This window comes from Tachypleus tridentatus, chromosome 7 (assembly GCF_004210375.1).
Source record: "Tachypleus tridentatus isolate NWPU-2018 chromosome 7, ASM421037v1, whole genome shotgun sequence".
Lineage (NCBI taxonomy): Eukaryota > Metazoa > Arthropoda > Merostomata > Xiphosura > Limulidae > Tachypleus > Tachypleus tridentatus.
The window spans coordinates 21791711-21810184 of NC_134831.1; the positions used below are offsets into that span (position 1 = coordinate 21791711).

The 18474-nt window shown below is 30.1% G+C and overlaps 2 protein-coding genes across 6 annotated transcripts in view; one reads left to right on the plus strand and one right to left on the minus strand.

Annotated features, from left to right (window-relative positions):
• LOC143255273 (uncharacterized) overlaps positions 1 to 7374 on the plus strand; it is a 99803-nt gene extending 92429 nt beyond the window's left edge. Inside the window, exons 48-49 of the mRNA XM_076510694.1 lie at positions 824 to 1045; positions 7003 to 7374. Of these exons, the coding sequence (XP_076366809.1) occupies positions 824 to 1045; positions 7003 to 7149 (369 nt within the window). The 3' untranslated portion in view covers positions 7150 to 7374. The remainder of the gene's footprint in view (positions 1 to 823; positions 1046 to 7002) is intronic.
• Positions 7375 to 10922: 3548 nt separating this feature from the next.
• The window catches only part of LOC143255275 (kinesin-like protein KIF28), an 83156-nt gene continuing 75604 nt past the window's right edge, over positions 10923 to 18474 (minus strand). For 4 of the 5 annotated variants that reach the window (XM_076510695.1, XM_076510698.1, XM_076510699.1 and 1 more), the window contains exons 22-24: positions 18295 to 18375; positions 17260 to 17392; positions 10925 to 15660 (exon numbers count right to left, since the gene is read on the minus strand). In XM_076510695.1, coding sequence (XP_076366810.1) covers positions 15602 to 15660; positions 17260 to 17392; positions 18295 to 18375 — 273 coding nt within the window. In that variant the 3' untranslated portion in view covers positions 10925 to 15601. Of the gene's footprint in view, positions 15661 to 17259; positions 17393 to 18294; positions 18376 to 18474 lie in introns of all 5 variants that reach the window. The other variant, XM_076510696.1, reaches the window with a different exon arrangement.

An 18474-nucleotide genomic window follows, 5' to 3' on the forward strand; every position in this document is an offset into this window, starting at 1 on the left:
GAGTTCAAAATATATAATTATATTTCACCTTTAAGAAACGACATTGTGTGGGTTCTTCACTTTACTTGACTTGTTTGCTAGTTGATATTTGTAAAAAAATCGTAAGCAGCAGAAAATATCACTAATTACGTAAAGCCTTGTTTTATGAGCTTAACTAAATTAAATTAAAGTGTTCAAGAAGCAAAACATTTTCCAGACTTTTTGCACCATGTGCATAAATTGTACATATATGAGTGTTTTACACTGTGAATTAGAACTCAAATTATAATATGTAGACTGCAATGTTAATTACTAACATTTCCATCAGTAAGAATAATGAAACAATCAGACACAGTACATAAGTTCTAAAATAAGTGCATAGATTGTCTTTAATTATAATGTTATTTTTATTGCCTTTCACTTGTAATGAATAGTGAATGCTACATTCATGTTTTTTTTCATACTAGTTCCTTGTTAATGTGGTATAAGTGATATCTAGTTTTAAAAGTTCTAAGTACTGTTTTTAGGAATTTAATAAGTAGCACAAAGTTTTATTTTTTAAGTAATGTAACTGTGTTCTGAAAAAGTAACCCTATATTTTGTTTTTTTCTAAAGATAATCAATTGTTTGAGAGTGTATTTTTAAATAAGGTAAAGCATTAAATAACTTACTCTGTTAAGAAGACTAATTTGTTTTAAGAATCAGATGTTTTTAAATGATTGAAATGTTTCTCTTTGATGTATGAAGATGTGACACATTGTTACATAGATTTGTTTTGATAATTGTATTTTTCATAAGTTTCTAACTAAAATTTAATAAATGTGATATCAATTTGCCTTATTAGTTTACCTACAAGGCTGACCGTATACAACTTAGTTTCCTACAACTCTTCAGTGAGAAAGCTGTACAGAATATTACCTACCACTGCCAAAACTCTATCGCTTATCATTTTGCTAAGCGAAATAACTTGAATAGAGCTGTCAAATTAATGTCATACAATGATTTAGAACTAACTGCCATGGGTAACCCTATGTTTACATACAAGGCTCTCAAGGATGACTGTCAGGTAAAAATGTATTCCTTTATAATTTTAATACAGAAAAAAATATATTACTTCAAAATAGTATTTCTTCTTGGTAGCAATAGAGTATTAACTCTTGTCTATACTTGAAAAATACAAAAAAAACAACTGACCATCACTATACATGTTAGTTTTTCAACTCGTTTAAAATGTTTTTTTTAGAAAATGCAACCATTGGTAAGCTGCAGTTTCTTTATGCTGAAAAATTTCCATGTGAATAAGCCAGAAAAATCATATGAAATATTAGCATCATTAGATTTATGTATATTAACCTTGTTTTATAATTTTTTTACCCATATCAATAGGAAGTCCTGTTAGTTGTATATTATTTTGTAAAAGATGCAAATAATTAAAGTTTACAACAAGGTTTGAACTCTTTCATTTTAGACACCCATTGTTTTAAGTAGAAATGTAACATAAATATTGATTATTGTATGTAATTTTAGAATGAATTATATTTGAATGAGTATTTAATATGATACTTTGGAACAACATGGGATCTATTGGTCCATCTCAGCTGCTACATTGTCTAAATTAAAAGTATTAATAAATAAATTTAAAAAATTATAAAGCCAGCCCTTATCATTCATGTACTTATCAAACTTGCTCTCAAGCTTAACTTAATTTTACTACTCACACAACATCCTAAAGCAACCCATTTCAGAACCCAACACTACCCTGTTAGAAATATAAAATGTCTTGCCAAAATATATATCTATTTTTACCATTAATTAAGAAAAAAAAATGCATCAATTCCATTTACAATCTCGAACACCTCAATCAGACTCTTCTTACTGCCTTTTTCTTTTTAAAAATTATTTGAGATTTCAACCTTTCCTCATATGAAAACCCCTCCATCCCAGGCACCATTGTAGCAACTCTCCTCTGAACCATTTCCAACAAATCAATGTTCTTCCTGAGGTAAGGAGCCCAAGACTGAACACAGTTTTCCAAGTGTAGCCTAACCAGAGATCTATACAATGAAATTATGACCTCTTTAGACTTGTTTTCAATATTTCTATAGATACAACTTAAAATCCTATTTGCCCTACCACTATGTCTGTCTTTAGAGACTGATCAACTGTTATACCAATTTCTCTTTCTTTTGTGACACTGCTAAGGTTATTCCCATCCAAATTACACATATAATTCAAATTATGATATCTTGTGCATTATCTTGTATTTATTATAATTAAAATAATCTGCTATTTATTTGCCCAACTCATTAAATTATCTAAATTCTTTTGGAAAGCAGTAGCATCCTTATCATAACCAGCAACACTCAAGACTTTAATATCATCTGCAAATTTAAGTACTTGATTGACTATTCTTTCATCTATATCATTGTAAAAAAGAGCAAGGGTTCTATGAAGGAACTGTTCCCACTGTCCCTATCTACTGTCTAGCGAAACCACAGGCAAAGGAACGCGCTTAGAGAAATCAGGACTAGAAATGTGAACCCTGCGGTCCGCTCACCGCTTCACCGAGTCAGTAAAGTCTTTTCCCACCATATGAATAATTTTTTTTAAATTTATGATGCTTTTCTATAATTTTATCTCTCATTTGTGACATTAATGCAGATTGACTGAACTCCATTTGTAATATCCCTCTACTTTCTTCCATCCAGCCACTGTTCTGTTGAATTTGCTAACTTATCTGCCACACATATATAGACAATTTTTTTACAAGCCTTTTAAGTGGCACATTGTCAAATTCTTTCTGAAAACCTGGCTACAAAAAATCTGTAGCCTTACTCTTATCTACATAAGAAATAATCCTTTTAAAGACTGTCAAAAGATTTGTAAGCAAGATTTCCCCTAGTGAAACCATGTTGACTATCAAGTAATGTTATCACCTTTGTAAAGTGACTTTACAAAGCATCTTTTAATAGACATTCCAAAACATCTCCCTCAATTGATGTAAAAGTAATGGGTTTGTAGTTATTGAGATAATTTTTTTCACCTCTCTTGAAAAGAGGACTTACATTAGTTAACTTTCAACCCTCTGATACTTGCCTACTTTTTAAGGACTGACAAAATATAGTAGCAAGTGATACACGTATCAAATATTTAACCTCCTTCAAAACCCTCAAGGAAATATTTTTAGCCCCAAAAGTCTATTACTCTTTAAACTTTCCAGTTTTCGTCTTAATCAGCTCAGAATTAATGCAGTCATCTTGTTCAATCTTGTTTCCATCTATATGGAATACAGCTTAAATATTTGTTTGCAAAAACCAAAGAAAAAACAAAAGTTAATACACCAGCCATCTCATAATCATCAGATCAAGCCTTCCTTTATCATCCCTTAAGGGTCTTACCTTCATCATAACATCTTATTTATCCTTAGTATTTTTAAAGAATTCCTTACTGCTATTTTTCACATTTTTAGCCAACCTTTTCTCATGCATCCTTTTAAATGTTCTGATTTCCTGTTTCACCAACTTTCTTGATCTTTTATAATCTCTACAAGTCTTTTTCCCACCATATGAATAATTTTTTTTTAAATTTATGATGCTTTTCTATAATTTTATCTCTCATACTCTTTGTGAGTCAACCAGGTTATTTTTACTACTTAAAATCCTATTTGCCCTACCACTTAGCTGCCTAATTCACAAGAGATAATTCTTGTCACATCCCTTCAAAATTTGTTATTTGTAACCAAAATATCATCAAACCTAACAGAGAAATAATCACTTGCACTCAGATGTTCCCCTTTGAAGTTAACAATAAACCTAAATAGCATTATTTCTAGTAGGTTCTTTGACTAATTGGTAATAGAAATTATTTTGTACATTTTCCAAAACCTTTATCCCTTATGGTTTGACTGTAGCATTTCTGTATGCCTTAAATTAAAATGACCCACAATTTTGACTTTATTAACAGCTGAAATCTTAATTTCATATTAAAGTTTCTCACTAGTTTCATCAGTGTCATTTCATTATCTGTAACAAATTCCCGCTAAAAGCATTTTCCCTTTATATTCTTCAGTACACACCTAAGTGGATTAAATTTCCTTGCAATTATCTTTGATGTTCTCAACTTCAACAAGATGTAACTCACATTTTACATATAAAGCCACCCCTTCCCTCTATCTTTAGTACTCTATCCGTATTAAATAGCTTGTAACCCTGTATTTCAAAAAAATGTCTGTCATCAAAATCATCTACTTTCCTACATTTAACAATGTTTCAGGTATTCCCATTATATCAAAATCCCCCATGCCTACCAGTGCTGTAAAGTCATCCATTTTATTTCTTATACTTCTAGCATTACCATAGTAACAATTAAGCCTATCCTTATAGCAATTTCTATACTCAGAAGGTGAATACTTATTGCTTAGTCTTAGCAATATGGAATAAAAGTAAGCAATTGGTGCACCAAAATAATGTTCTGCTATGTTAAATTAGTTGTTTGTTTTTATATAGATGGTTTTAGTATACCTATATCATTTCAATAAAATATTTTCTTCATTGATTGTCATCTAATTGGCTCAAATAAAATATCTACACATAAAACATAAAAATATTACACCTTCAAATTTTCTTTAATTATAATCGTGAAAGTCAAAGATAAGGTAACTATCCACGTGTGACAGGTTTATCCTGAACACTGTTTGGTTGAAAACAGACCACAAAAACCAAGTGTAGCAATGAAAATTTTCTCTGCTTGGAAAGCAATACGTTTACAGACTTAGAAAATGCTACAACATTGGGTGGACCAAATAGTTTTCCCAATGAGGCTTTGCTACAACATTGGGTGGACCAAATAGTTTTCCCAATGAGGCTTTGCTACAACATTGGGTGGACCAAATAGTTTTCCCAATGAGGCTTTGCTACAACATTGGGTGGACCAAATAGTTTTCCCAATGAGGCTTTGCTACAACATTGGGTGGACCAAATAGTTTTCCCAATGAGGCTTTGCTACAACATTGGGTGGACCAAATAGTTTTCCCAATGAGGCTTTGCTACAACATTGGGTGGACCAAATAGTTTTCCCAATGAGGCTTTGCTACAACATTGGGTGGACCAAATAGTTTTCCCAATGTGGCTTTGCTACAACATTGGGTGGACCAAATAGTTTTCCCAATGTGGCTTTGCTACAACATTGGGTGGACCAAATAGTTTTCCCAATGAGGCTTTGCTACAACATTGGGTGGACCAAATAGTTTTCCCAATGTGGCTTTGCTACAACATTGGGTGGACCAAATAGTTTTCCCAATGTGGCTTTGCTACAACATTGGGTGGACCAAATAGTTTTCCCAATGTGGCTTTGCTACAACATTGGGTGGACCAAATAGTTTTCCCAATGTGGCTTTGCTACAACATTGGGTGGACCAAATAGTTTTCCCAATGTGGCTTTGCTACAACATTGGGTGGACCAAATAGTTTTCCCAATGTGGCTTTGCTACAACATTGGGTGGACCAAATAGTTTTCCCAATGTGGCTTTGCTACAACATTGGGTGGACCAAATAGTTTTCCCAATGTGGCTTTGCTACAACATTGGGTGGACCAAATAGTTTTCCCAATGTGGCTTTGCTACAACATTGGGTGGACCAAATAGTTTTCCCAATGTGGCTTTGCTACAACATTGGGTGGACCAAATAGTTTTCCCAATGTGGCTTTGCTACAACATTGGGTGGACCAAATAGTTTTCCCAATGTGGCTTTGCTACAACATTGGGTGGACCAAATAGTTTTCCCAATGAGGCTTTGCTCTGAAATACGTAAAAAAAATAGATAAAAAAATGAAAATTCCATAACTGAACTGTGTAGGCAAATTACAACACACATATGATCAAAAACCTGCTGCCTTTTAACTGATAAGTAAATTATATTACAAATACAGGGTGTTTGGAAAGTCACTGTACAGTTTTGTCTGTTAATAAATATATAAGTGCACAGTGACTTTCCAAACACCCTGTATATAGCTAATAATAACATATTACTCATTAAGAAGTTATGAAAACAATCACAACCAATAAAAGCATATCTCTTTGTTAACCTAACCAATGATCCCCACTTCAGCTTCCTTCTTTAGTTATAGTTAATTATTTCTAACCTTAACATTATATTAAAATACGTTAGCCCAGCGAGTTTTGCTCTATATTATAATGATTCAAATGAGATTTTACTTAAAGTTTCTAAACAAATATTTACTTGTCTATTAAAAGTTTTTTTAGGAATAAATGAATTATGAACAATAGGCTCTTATGTTATAAATCTGATATTTAAGGCTTGAGTTGAAGAGTTTAATCTGAGGTAATTTATGATGTTGTTTTTCTCAAACTTCAAGTACTTTAGTTTTTTAGGCTAAAGTTTGTTTATTTGTTAGTTGTTAAGTACAAAGCCACCTAATGGGTTATCTGTCCATACCCACTGCAGGTATTGAAACCCATGTTTTAGAATTATAAAGTCTAAGACTTGCCATTGAGCTATGAGGGGAACAAACATAACAGGAAAACAGGTCATGAAATAATCTGTCATGTTAATTTTTTTATGATTTACTCAGCAAATAGATAGTTGAAGTATTCCTGACAGAATGTACTTAATGTGTTTAAAAATGTTTAAAAAGAAATATTTAATTTGAAAAGTATTACCCCTTTATAAGTTTACAATAAGTAGTATCTATGCTGTATACATTTTATTGCATTATATTATTTGAAACTAAATTTTTGTTCCCACATGTACCTCCCCCTAGTAGCACAATGGTATGCCAAAAGACTTAACAACACTAGAAATCAGGTTTTGATACCTGTGCGAGCAGAGCACAGATAACTCTCTGTTCTTAATTAAAAACAATCTCACATATAAAAAACTAATCTTTTTGAAAAGAAATCCTAAAAAAGTTGATAGTTTTTCTTTCATTTGTAACTTAAAAGTAATAAATTATTTTACTAATGTAGCATAACATAATCTAATGCTTTTTTCTTATTCCAAATTACAGTTCAGATCAAATAAGTGGTCAGAGACAGTATTAGAGTATCAAACCAATAAACCACAGAGGTTACCCATTGTAGATATTGCTCTTCGTGATGTTGGGTCGAGAAACCAGCAATTTGGCCTTGACCTAGGACCTGTATGCTTCTTTTAAACATGTTGTTTAACTGTCTTTTTTCTTTTGGGAGAAACGTTTATAGCCATTAGTTGATAAATGCATGTTTATTAAAGATAATGTTATTTTACATTTATATTATAAACTGTATTGATTTTGTGAATATCTGGTTGCTGATAATGCCAACCACAACAGACCACTGCCATCTGTGATTGTGTATGTGACTTTTATCCAGTAATAAATTGTTTCTAGCTTTTATGAAAATTTGTTTATAGGTGTTTGTTTTTTAACATTCAAGTTTTACATCGCAAAATGTGTATTAAATGTTTCTTTTTGCAATACGTTTTTCCACAGAATTGAGTATGTGTACATATATGTATCATGATCTTCTAACTAATTGATTAAAGGTATTATTTAAGTGTGATTAACTAAGCAACACGTTTTTGCTATAAATACAACCACTATTGAAAATTGTAAACATATTGTTCTATTTTGTGTTCATATACAAGCTAGAAAAGGACAATTAAAATATATATTCTTTGTGTTAATCCAATGTATACAGGCAGGGGTTAAAGTACATATGACATGACCTGTTACAGAGTACCATTCAAATTGTATTATATATATAATGTAATACCTACAGATTATTTATTTTAACTCTAAACTGCTGATTTAGTGAAACTTCATAGTAGATGATGGCAAATACTAGATAAAATCTTGCAATCATAATGAAAAAACTGTAGATGTGGATTTTAGGTTCTAAAAGCTATGGAAATGCAGTATGTAAAGTACATGATGGACAGTAATGTTTTTATTCTACACATGAACATCACCTTGCAATAAAACTTATCAAATCCTGCTTTGTGCTGATGGTGTTAATTCATAGACATATATTGAGTACACAGATTTCTGTAACATCTGATGTTTTGTGTGCAATAGACTTGTACATATTACTAAGAGCTAGCCACATTTCATGTGGATACACATACTAAATTCAGAATTATACTCAACATTTCTTCTTCAGTACAGAGTTGACATACAGTGAAGAAACTTGCAACTAGAGTGAAGAAAAGACTATAGTTTTTGAGTTATTATGTCAACACTGTATTAAACTAAATATGAGAGAAACTTTTATGTGAGAATAATAAGACTTCTTAAGATCAGTTTTCAAGAGATTAATATTAAATAAGTTAAAACATTGACTAACTTCCAATATTAAAACACCTAAAGACTGACTCAAATATAAAGGCCACTGTAGACCATAAAATGTAATTCTTAAATAGAATATTTCAGTTTAAATGCTCTTATTGAAAATTCAACAATTAATTAAACTGTGTGGCTTTCAAACTATATAGTTGTCTGAAATGAATTATTCCCTTAGTAAATCATATCTAGAAATTAAATTGTTTCTGTTTATTGATCTTAATGATTGAAATGCTAGTTGAACTGGGATTAAATTATGAAAAGAAAATCTACAAAATCTGATGAAGATGTATTGAAAAAAAGTAGCATTTCTGGTTTAAATTTCTGTCAATAAGTAACTATTAATTTCAACCAAAAGGAAGGACTTAAAATGCTCATAAGACAAGAAATAAACTATTTCTTGTATATAATTATGTTAAGGCCTACTCCATTCTGATCAACTTCTATTTGCTCGGAGACAAACTGGTTTGTAGAACAAATAAGATTTCTGCACTCAATGAGGAAACAAACAATCCTTATATATTGTATATATCACACTTTAAGTGAGAAAAGAATTTTGTTTTCCCACAATCCTGGATTACTTCTATTAATGAGGCCAACCACAACCAGGTGGTTAGGGTACTCGACTCACAATCTGAGGGTCACAGGTTTGAATCCTCATCACACCAAACATGTTTACTCTTTCAGCTTTTGGGGTATTATTATGTGATTGTCAATCCCACTATTTATTGGTAAAAGAGCAGTCCAAGAGTTGTAGGTAGTGTTGATGAATAGCTGCATTCTCTCTAGCCTTACACTGCTAAATTAGGGATGGCTGGTGAAGATAGCCCTCGTATAGCTTTGCATGAAATTCAAATCAAGCAAATACATTAGTGCATGCACCTGTACCACTATTTCACTTGGGTGTAAGTGATGATACAGAGGTACAGCCAAATAAATTAATCCTGACAAAAAAACATGACTACTGTGGTAAGCAGAGTGGGAGTGACATCTTATTTCCACTACAATACAGTACATTACCTCCATTCACATAAATAGGAATTTGTCGGTCAGTGTTGCCCTCTATTACAAAAAAAGTTATGCACATTAGAAGCCTTTTATTTTCCCCCAGTTGGAATTGACTGATATCAGTGTGCAACCCATCATCGACAACCTTCCACAAATAAGAGTGTGCCATACCCTCTTAATGCATGTACCTTTCTCTATTCAATCCTATCAAACTGTCATTTTTTGGTTATAAATACTTGAGGTCTAATGTTTAGTTTGTGTTCTTTTCTTTTAAGTTTTGCTTTTTTTCTCCCTCTAACTCTTCAGTTGGCTAACCTTTATTCTTGACTTTTCAGTTAGAGGAACTTTAAACTGGCTCTGACTAGTTGACTATAGTTTTTTTGAGGTAAAAGTAATAAAAGAGATATCTCTTTTCTGCTAACAAAGTAGCTTAAATATTTTTGCATTTAATTAATCGAATAAATTGTTTATTACTGATTATAAATGTATGAAATAATGTAAAAAAAAACCGAAAATGTCTGACAGCTGAGACTACTGTAAAAATATGGAGATGGCTGTGTAAAAGATTATTTGTGACTATTGGTTTAGTTAATAATTAACTGCTGGTTGAGGCAAATGTAAGAAAACAATTATTATCTTTTGATTTGTTTGACTATAAAAATAATGATAATTCATGTATAAGAAGTGCTAATTGTCCCTGTTTTCAATTATCATAATATCTTAACTTCCTGATTGAGTGTTCAATTTGGTCATTTAACACCAGTAATTTTTGGTTTATTTTTAGTTTTTTTTTTATCTTTTACTCACAATACAACTCTTACAACTATCAAAACAAATCTTTCTTGAGTTTTATTTATATACATTGTTTACATTCATTTCAACTTGACATTGAGTCTTGTCTCTTTTGTTCCATCTGCATCAGATCACTATATCACTTCCAAAAAAAAATTTATATTTGCAAACATGTCATTGTTATAAAGATCCAGTATTTTGTGTTTGAAGTACCAAATGCCTGCAAAAGTTAATCATGTAAGTTGTTGATATGGGACTGATAACTTAGCTGTTGATTGAAACAGGTTTACAAGATGGTTAACCTAATAACTATTGCCTAACATAATTGTCGAGTAGTGTAAATACATGAAAAGCTGCCCACTTGAGTAATGGCTTAGTTCACTAATAGAAAACCAGAACACCTTTGTTGAAATAGGTGTAAAAAATGCTGGTTGCTTAGTTTTTGATGTAGATGATTGCTTCCAACAACTTTGACTAATTAGCAATCCACTTCTAGACAGTATGATCACTTTAGTTTTATTTCCAATGTGTAAGGAGAATGAATACTTCTAGATGCTCTTACAGTTATGTGCAAGCAAGACCAACGACTTAGATTTGGTATTTTTTACCATTAATTTTTATTGTATTTTTGTAAATTTTCTACAAACAATTTAATTAAGGTATTTTTAGGTGAACAGGCTATGCGATAAAGTACTTATTCAATATTCATTATTGGCTGTGTTATAATGTGTATGACATACTCTATAAATCTGTAGTTAAACTGTAGAAGAAAAAAGATGGAAAAATAGAGACAACACACTAATTTAAATGAAAAATTTAATATTATGTAAAACACCAGAAAATAAAATTTCAAAAATAATATACATAAAAATATTTAATATAAGTGACAAATTAATTAATTTGAAAAAAAAACAATCATTTCCTTCACTCATTATATTTAACCACCACCAAATCATCCTCTGTAGCACATAAAATGAAAATACCTCAGAAAATATTATTATAGACCATATAATAAATGTGTGTTATTATAATTAAAATACACTGGTGTCTTAAGAATGGTCAGACAAGATTAACACCTGACAGCTAATGAATGCAATAATATTAATTATGAATATTGATTTTTCCAATAGCACTTGAAATGAAATGTTGTTTTCAAAACCATACACATCATTGTGTGTTAACATGCAAAAAATGTAGCTAAATAACTTTGAGAAAAAAATATTTTCAAATGTTTTTCCTTCTGAAATATAACAAAGTGATCAGCTACAATTCTAGTTACTGGGGACATTTTCACTAGTGGTGTAATTCATTCTTATCAAAGATCATATGCTATTGCTTCATTTAGTAAAATATTTAAGTTACAAGCTTTCAGTTACATGTTTTGACTCTTAAGACACCACACAGTACCAATGCTGAATCAATCACTGTCAGAAAATCCCTAATTAGTACCAGTGCTATGTTTTCTGCTTCAAAACATGATATTAACACTTCCATACATAAATGTTGCTCATTTGGACTAGTAAATATACTTCCTGAATATATAACTCCACTCATCCAAAAACACCACAACCTATATTAAGTTTATCACCATAAGACTGAATCTGTCTTGTCAACATACAGCTAAAGATGCACTGACAGGATTTTGGTTAGGTAGTCTGTCACAGAAATGTACGAGAAATAACCTCATGTATTAGAAGTTGTTTAGTAAATTGGCTTTCATGCACCTGATATAAAAGAGCCAAATAACTTTTGTACAGTTGTTACTTCCTGCCTGAAAATACTGTAGGCTGAATGTTTTAAATGTCCTTGATAGTTTATTTCAATGTTACCTCAGGTATTTAATAATGTAAGTCTGTTAACAAAGAAAACATATTTGTATATTTTCTTTATTTTCCTGGCACATACATACTGGCTGGAGTTGCAGTAAAATGTACTAGAAAAGTTTAATGTATAGAAAACTTACTGTAGATAATTTATAGATAATAATAATAATAAAATAATTTGCTTTAGGCTCAAATGTTACAAACAGAATTTGCAAGACGTTTTGTAAAAGATTTAGCGTAAATGATACATGCAGGAATATACAATATGAATAAAGCTGTCTCAATATGTACTTATTGTGTTTTTAACTTTGTCAGAAGAATTTAGTTTTTGAAACAGTCATTTTTTTTAATTTACAGATAAACTCATGTGAAATGCATACGTAATAAAGTGATATATTACATGAATATATAAATCATTAAAAATGATGTTAAACATAAAAAGATGGTAATCCTGTGTTTAGTGTTCAATGACTGATTTCCATATTAATAAAATGTATTTATCTGACAGTTAGAAACAAAACTTACGAACTAAAACAATGTCATCCAAAATTTCTCTTCACAGAGTTGAGGTAAATATTTAAGTTTACAATATTAAGTTTTTATGAAACTAGATGTACTATATAGATTACAAATTATTTTTGCATGCATTGTATAAACATACCTGAATATCAATTTAGTCATATCACAGCCCAGACTTTGACAAGCGTAGCAGTTCACTACTGCTCACTTGCATTTATGAGAGTTGGTGCAAGAGGATATTGTTTTATAGTTTATTCATTAACATTATACCTCAACAAAAGATCAAAATAAATTTTACACCAAAAACATTGCTGCTAGTTCTACTATTAAATATATCACCTACAATATAAAACAGCTATTTTAAGCAAATGTATAAAGTTCTGTTGTCGATTTACACTAATAACAAATAAAATAATGATAAAATTACAAAAAAAAAAAGAGAAAGAATTCATTTTTTTGATGACGAGAAACCCATTCAAAATAAAAATGTATCTTAGAATGGCTGGTATGGGTATTAACACTCTTACTGACAAGGAGAGAACAACTTTTTGACCTTCCTAGGTCATCTTAACCTAGGAAGGTCGAAATGTTGTTCTCTCCTTATCAGTAAAAGTGTTAATACACATACCAGCCATTTGAGATACAAGAATTCATTTTGTCCCCCTGTGGCACAGCAATATGTCTGTGGACTTACAATGCTAGAATTTAGGTTTTGATACCCGTGGTGGGCAGAGCACAGATAGTCCATTGTGTAGCTTTGTACTTAATTACAAACAAACAATTCATTTTCATTGTAATTAAAGTATTCAGTGTAACAGATGAACGAGCAATAAATTATAATAGCAAAGGTAGCTAAGACAGCAACATTCTATTCCTAAAGATTTGTTGCTAATCAGAAATTTCAGTTTGTCTTAACTCAAGCAAGAAATCTTGTATCAAATTCACCTGTTTCTTTAAACCCAAAAAGATGCTGAAATGTTACATGTGATTTTTTATCAATCAAACTTTTATTTTTATTCTTTTTACACCATTTTTATACACTTAATTAGAATACTGCAAACCCTGTAGTTATAAGATAGAGCTAAAAAATATTAGAGTGACAAAAAATAACCTGTTGAGGATGAAAGTTTTAAGATACAACTTTTTTGCATCACATTAGTTATAAGTTAATGTACTGCACGAAAGTTATGTTTCATACACATTTAATTTGTTGAGAATAAACTTTGTAAACTGTCTTGTATTAATAGTTAACATTTTTAGATCATGTTTAAAATTTAAATAAATCAGCTATATTTTAAATATTATCCAGTAATTTTCTATAAATAAATATATTAGATTTCCTTTTCAAGTGTAACCTTAATAAATAATGTGACATATCAACAGAAATATTAAAGTTAATAAAATCAACATCAACTATATTGGTGTAACTGTGTGTATTTATGCACATATAACATATGCTATAACTAAGTTATCTGCTTTTACCTGGTAAAGTTTTAACAACTTAAATATCTATGACTTAACACCTTTTTAAATTTTTAACAAAATCATCCGTCTTTCATGTCATATAAATTATGAAAAATACCATACATGTACTTTCTGCTTTCAAAGTATTATAATTTCTTTCTTTAATAACCTATCCCCCCATCAATTATTTTCTAAAATTCTTATCATATTTTAATGCAGAACAAAGAAACCATTCTCTTATTCTTTATAAACTGTTTTCCATTCTATTTAACTAATAATTAAATCCACAGGAGAATCATTCATTCAACTTTTTGTTTAGTATACTAATACTCAAAAATTAAATATAAGAGCACTTTTAGGATGTGTCTCAATCATCCTTTGAATGAAGGCACTCAAAATGTCATGTATATATGTCAATGATACAACATATATATATATATATATCTTATCAACATCTATGTCACAAACAGATTAGAATGAATGTATTTATTTAACATAAACTGAACATTATTTCAGTCCTATGAACTACACTAATTTTAATAAATAATCTAATAGTGACATTTTAATTAAATTGTAACCAATACTGCAATGTAGACAGTATGAAGCTTCTTCTAATTAAGGTTGCATCTTTCTATAATATACATGTAAACAGACTCTGACTACTGTTGATTTTTTTGCAAATGTACTTCTTGTAGATGTACAAATGCCTCAGAAGGTCTAATAGTTTACATAATGTCTGCCTTTTCTATCTGTACGTATATTTTATATTTATATTTTTTCATTTTAGTGTATTAAATTTTCACCAGAAGGAAGAGCATATCAAATAACCATTCTGTCAAGGTTGCTCTGATGACTAAAAATCTACTAAATGACACCAATCTAATGATTACTTGTGAAAGCTTTGGCTCTAGAATTCTCTATTAATAATGTAATTGATATTTTTTCATCTTAGTGTATTAAATTTTCACCAGAAGGAAGAGCATATCAAATAACCATTCTATCAAGGTTGCTCTGATGACTAAAAATCTACTAAATGACACCAATCTAATGATTACTTGTGAAAGCTTTGGCTCTAGAATTCTCTATTAATAATGTAATTGAATTCAAGGTAACTCAATGATGATTTGGATGGAGATAAAAGGGATTCTATATTAGACAGCTTTAGTATGACAGTTTTCATTTCACAAAAGCTATCAGCCATAACTCTACAGAAAAATTCATAGCACACAATCTGTAAGTATAATCAACCTACAATATTTGCTGAGTCAGCAGTTTATCTCTCAATTATTCTATTGTTTAGCATTTGAATTAAATGAAATCTTAAACCTAACATAAAATCCTCAAGAATATGGTAAAAATGAAAGTAATTAAATAACACTTTAAAAATTCCATGTTTCAATAATAATTCTTTTTAGAGTTCATTTACTCTATTTGAATACAAATTAAAATTATTCTTATAATTAAGAAAAAAATAACAGAATAACAGCAGATCCAATAGATCATTACTGAATTTTTTACAACATACCTTAAAAAACACAATTCAAATGATTTCTTTTACACTTAACAATTCCATGATTTATGGAAGTGGTTGGATATCTTCTGTAGTAGTAAATGTGGATGGATGGTAAAAACTATTCCAAGTTGACCAGTATAATTGTTTAATTGACTTTCTTGTACACACACTACAGAAGAATGCAGGCTGAAGAACTGCTGACACGATTGTTATCACCATATTCATCATCTGCAATATTCCATAAAGATACGAGATAATTGCTATATTGATATAACAGATCAAATAAATCATCAGAAAATTTAATACATAGATAAGTTATAATAAGTATTTGTGCACATTTAAGTTTATACTTGTCATCTTTAAAGAACTGGACATTCTTTGATGCAATGAAGTCTTGAAAGGCACTTTCATTTGACCTGTGGTTTGCAAACGTTTTTCCCTTTAAAAAATGTCCAAATGATTAAAAAATATATTCTGTAAGGAAAAGATCTGGTGAATATGAAAGATGAGGTAAAGTTTCATAATGAAGTTCATTTAGTTTTTGGGCAGCAATACATGAGGTCAAGCATTGTCATATTTATGATGATTTTTTGGGCAGCAATACATGAGGTCAAGCAGTGTCATATTTATGATGATTTTTTGGGCAGCAATACATGAGGTCAAGCAGTGTCATATTTATGATGATGCTTCTCTTTTAGCTACTAGAAATCAAGTTTCAATTTGCACATGAAAATCTGACATTTCATATGCAACAGCCTGATAAATATATTATGTATCATTTACTAATAAACGTTTACATTAGCAATTAGTTACATTAGCAAACAAAATAATAGTGTTCTATGTAACTAAAACAGCCGAGCATGCTCAGTCTGTGTAACATAATAGTAAAATTAAGCAATTTTAACATTTAGATATCAGTTTAGTTTCTGATAAGATTCTCTAAGTTACAATTATAGACAAAATTTTGTTGATACTTGTCTTTTAGATAAATACATCACATAACTTCAATATAAGTAAATACTACCTTAAGAGAAAATACTATTACGAATGTCACTGTTAATGTATACAGATTTTCTAAATAATGTAGTGATATTATATCAAGCTACTGATATTTCAGTATTAGTTTCACTGTTCAGCCACATAGCTTCCCCAGAAAAGATAATAGTAATAAAATGAACAACTCATATTAATACCAGTTTGAAATGTTTCAAACCAAATTAAAAGTTATTTGAATGAACATAATTTTATGTATATCTAGTATATGAAAATGCCATGCATTTCTGTCTCCTCATAACATTATAGTATTTATTTCAAATCTCTCTTTCTATGTAAGTTTCACATGCTTAACATTACTTCATACTTAATATCTTGACTGAGTCTCCATACTTATCTCAGTTTTGTCTGATAATACCACATATATACAGCTTCTCCAGGTAAAATCCTTAATACCAAGATGAACTATTCAACATATATAGACAAGTAAATGTTTAATACAAAACACCACACCAATTATTTATTTATTTGTAAGAATGTACATCACGTTCACAGCTACCATTTTCACACACTTGATGGATGTCATAATCCCCTCAAAATAAATTCATATCTGAATTAACTATTTGGCACCTGATACGTGTTTCTGGATAAACCTTCTCTCTAGTAAGGAATAAATCTGAATGACATTTTGATAGTCTTGTAACTGTTATAAGAATGCCACAAGAGTGATGAAATACTATCCTGGTTTAATCCACTCTGGACAACTGTTCATATAGAAGTAGAAACTTTATTTGACCTCTGGCTGTGATATTTATTAAAGAGTGGCTGGATTACCTGATGACAGCTGGGCTAAAATTGGCTCAGCAGCTTCAGGTGTGCTTGCAGACAAAAGGTCTTTGATTAAGTAAACAGGAACAGATCTTTGATTTTGTTTTTCTGCCACAGTGATAAGGTTTTTGAAATTTTCCTGAAAGTGTACAAGACAGTACTTTTAAGACATTTTTTTAAAATATCAAAGCAGTCACGACAATCAAGAAGTGCTGCTTTTTGGTTAACACCTACAATTCTCATTAAATGCTGTTAAAAGTTCAGATAAAATTATCTAAAGTAAAATCATGGTGTATTGAAGTGTTTAACCTATCTTCAAATAATTATTCTTACACTAAATAATTAAATTAATAGCATATAAATTAAAAATTCTATAAAACAATTCATTCAGTAATGACATGTACTTTTAGTTTAAATGTTTATTCTCTTTACATTAGCTTAACAAAGGACCTTTTTATACCAGTCTAATTTTCTAAACAAATAATTGTAAAACTCAAGAAAATATTAACGCTAATAGTTAAGTATAATAAAACAAAATCAACAGGAAGGACTGCATTATAAACAGTGAATTCATGACTGATGTTTGCTATAACCAAAAATAAACTAAAACAATGATAAAAAACTAAAAAATGCTGCACCAATTGAAGGAATCTCAAGATATAGACTATACTGTAGAGCATAGAATGTATTCTAGGTTTTGGAAGTGACTGCAGAAGTAGGATCCACACTGCAGTGTAGATACACAGGCTATCTATGGGACATTGTGGGCTTGATTAATTAATTATTATTTCTTATATGAAATGGGCAAATGGAGGTCAAGACTTTGTTTTGGCTTGTTTAGGGTTATAGCAAACTATATATAATTTCATACTTTTTTTTTGGCACTCATTAATACAGTAAAACATTTCTAGATAACTATTTAGTTTAACTATCTATAAACATTATTGTGTTACAAGTTACCAATATATTGAGTACTGTATTTTTAGTCTCTGTATACAGAAGTTTATAAACTGAGTTCTATTTAAGTTTCAGAAAACTTACCAGTCGTTGTTGTTGTCTACTTTGTTGTTTTTTCATCAGGAGTAGCTCCACAATAATACTTTGTTTATCGGGATCTACTGTCTGAAAAATAGTTCATTCATTGAGAAAATATTATTTCATATTTATTTTACTATTTACTTCACCTTTGAACCTTCACAAGAAAATTTATACTTATATAAG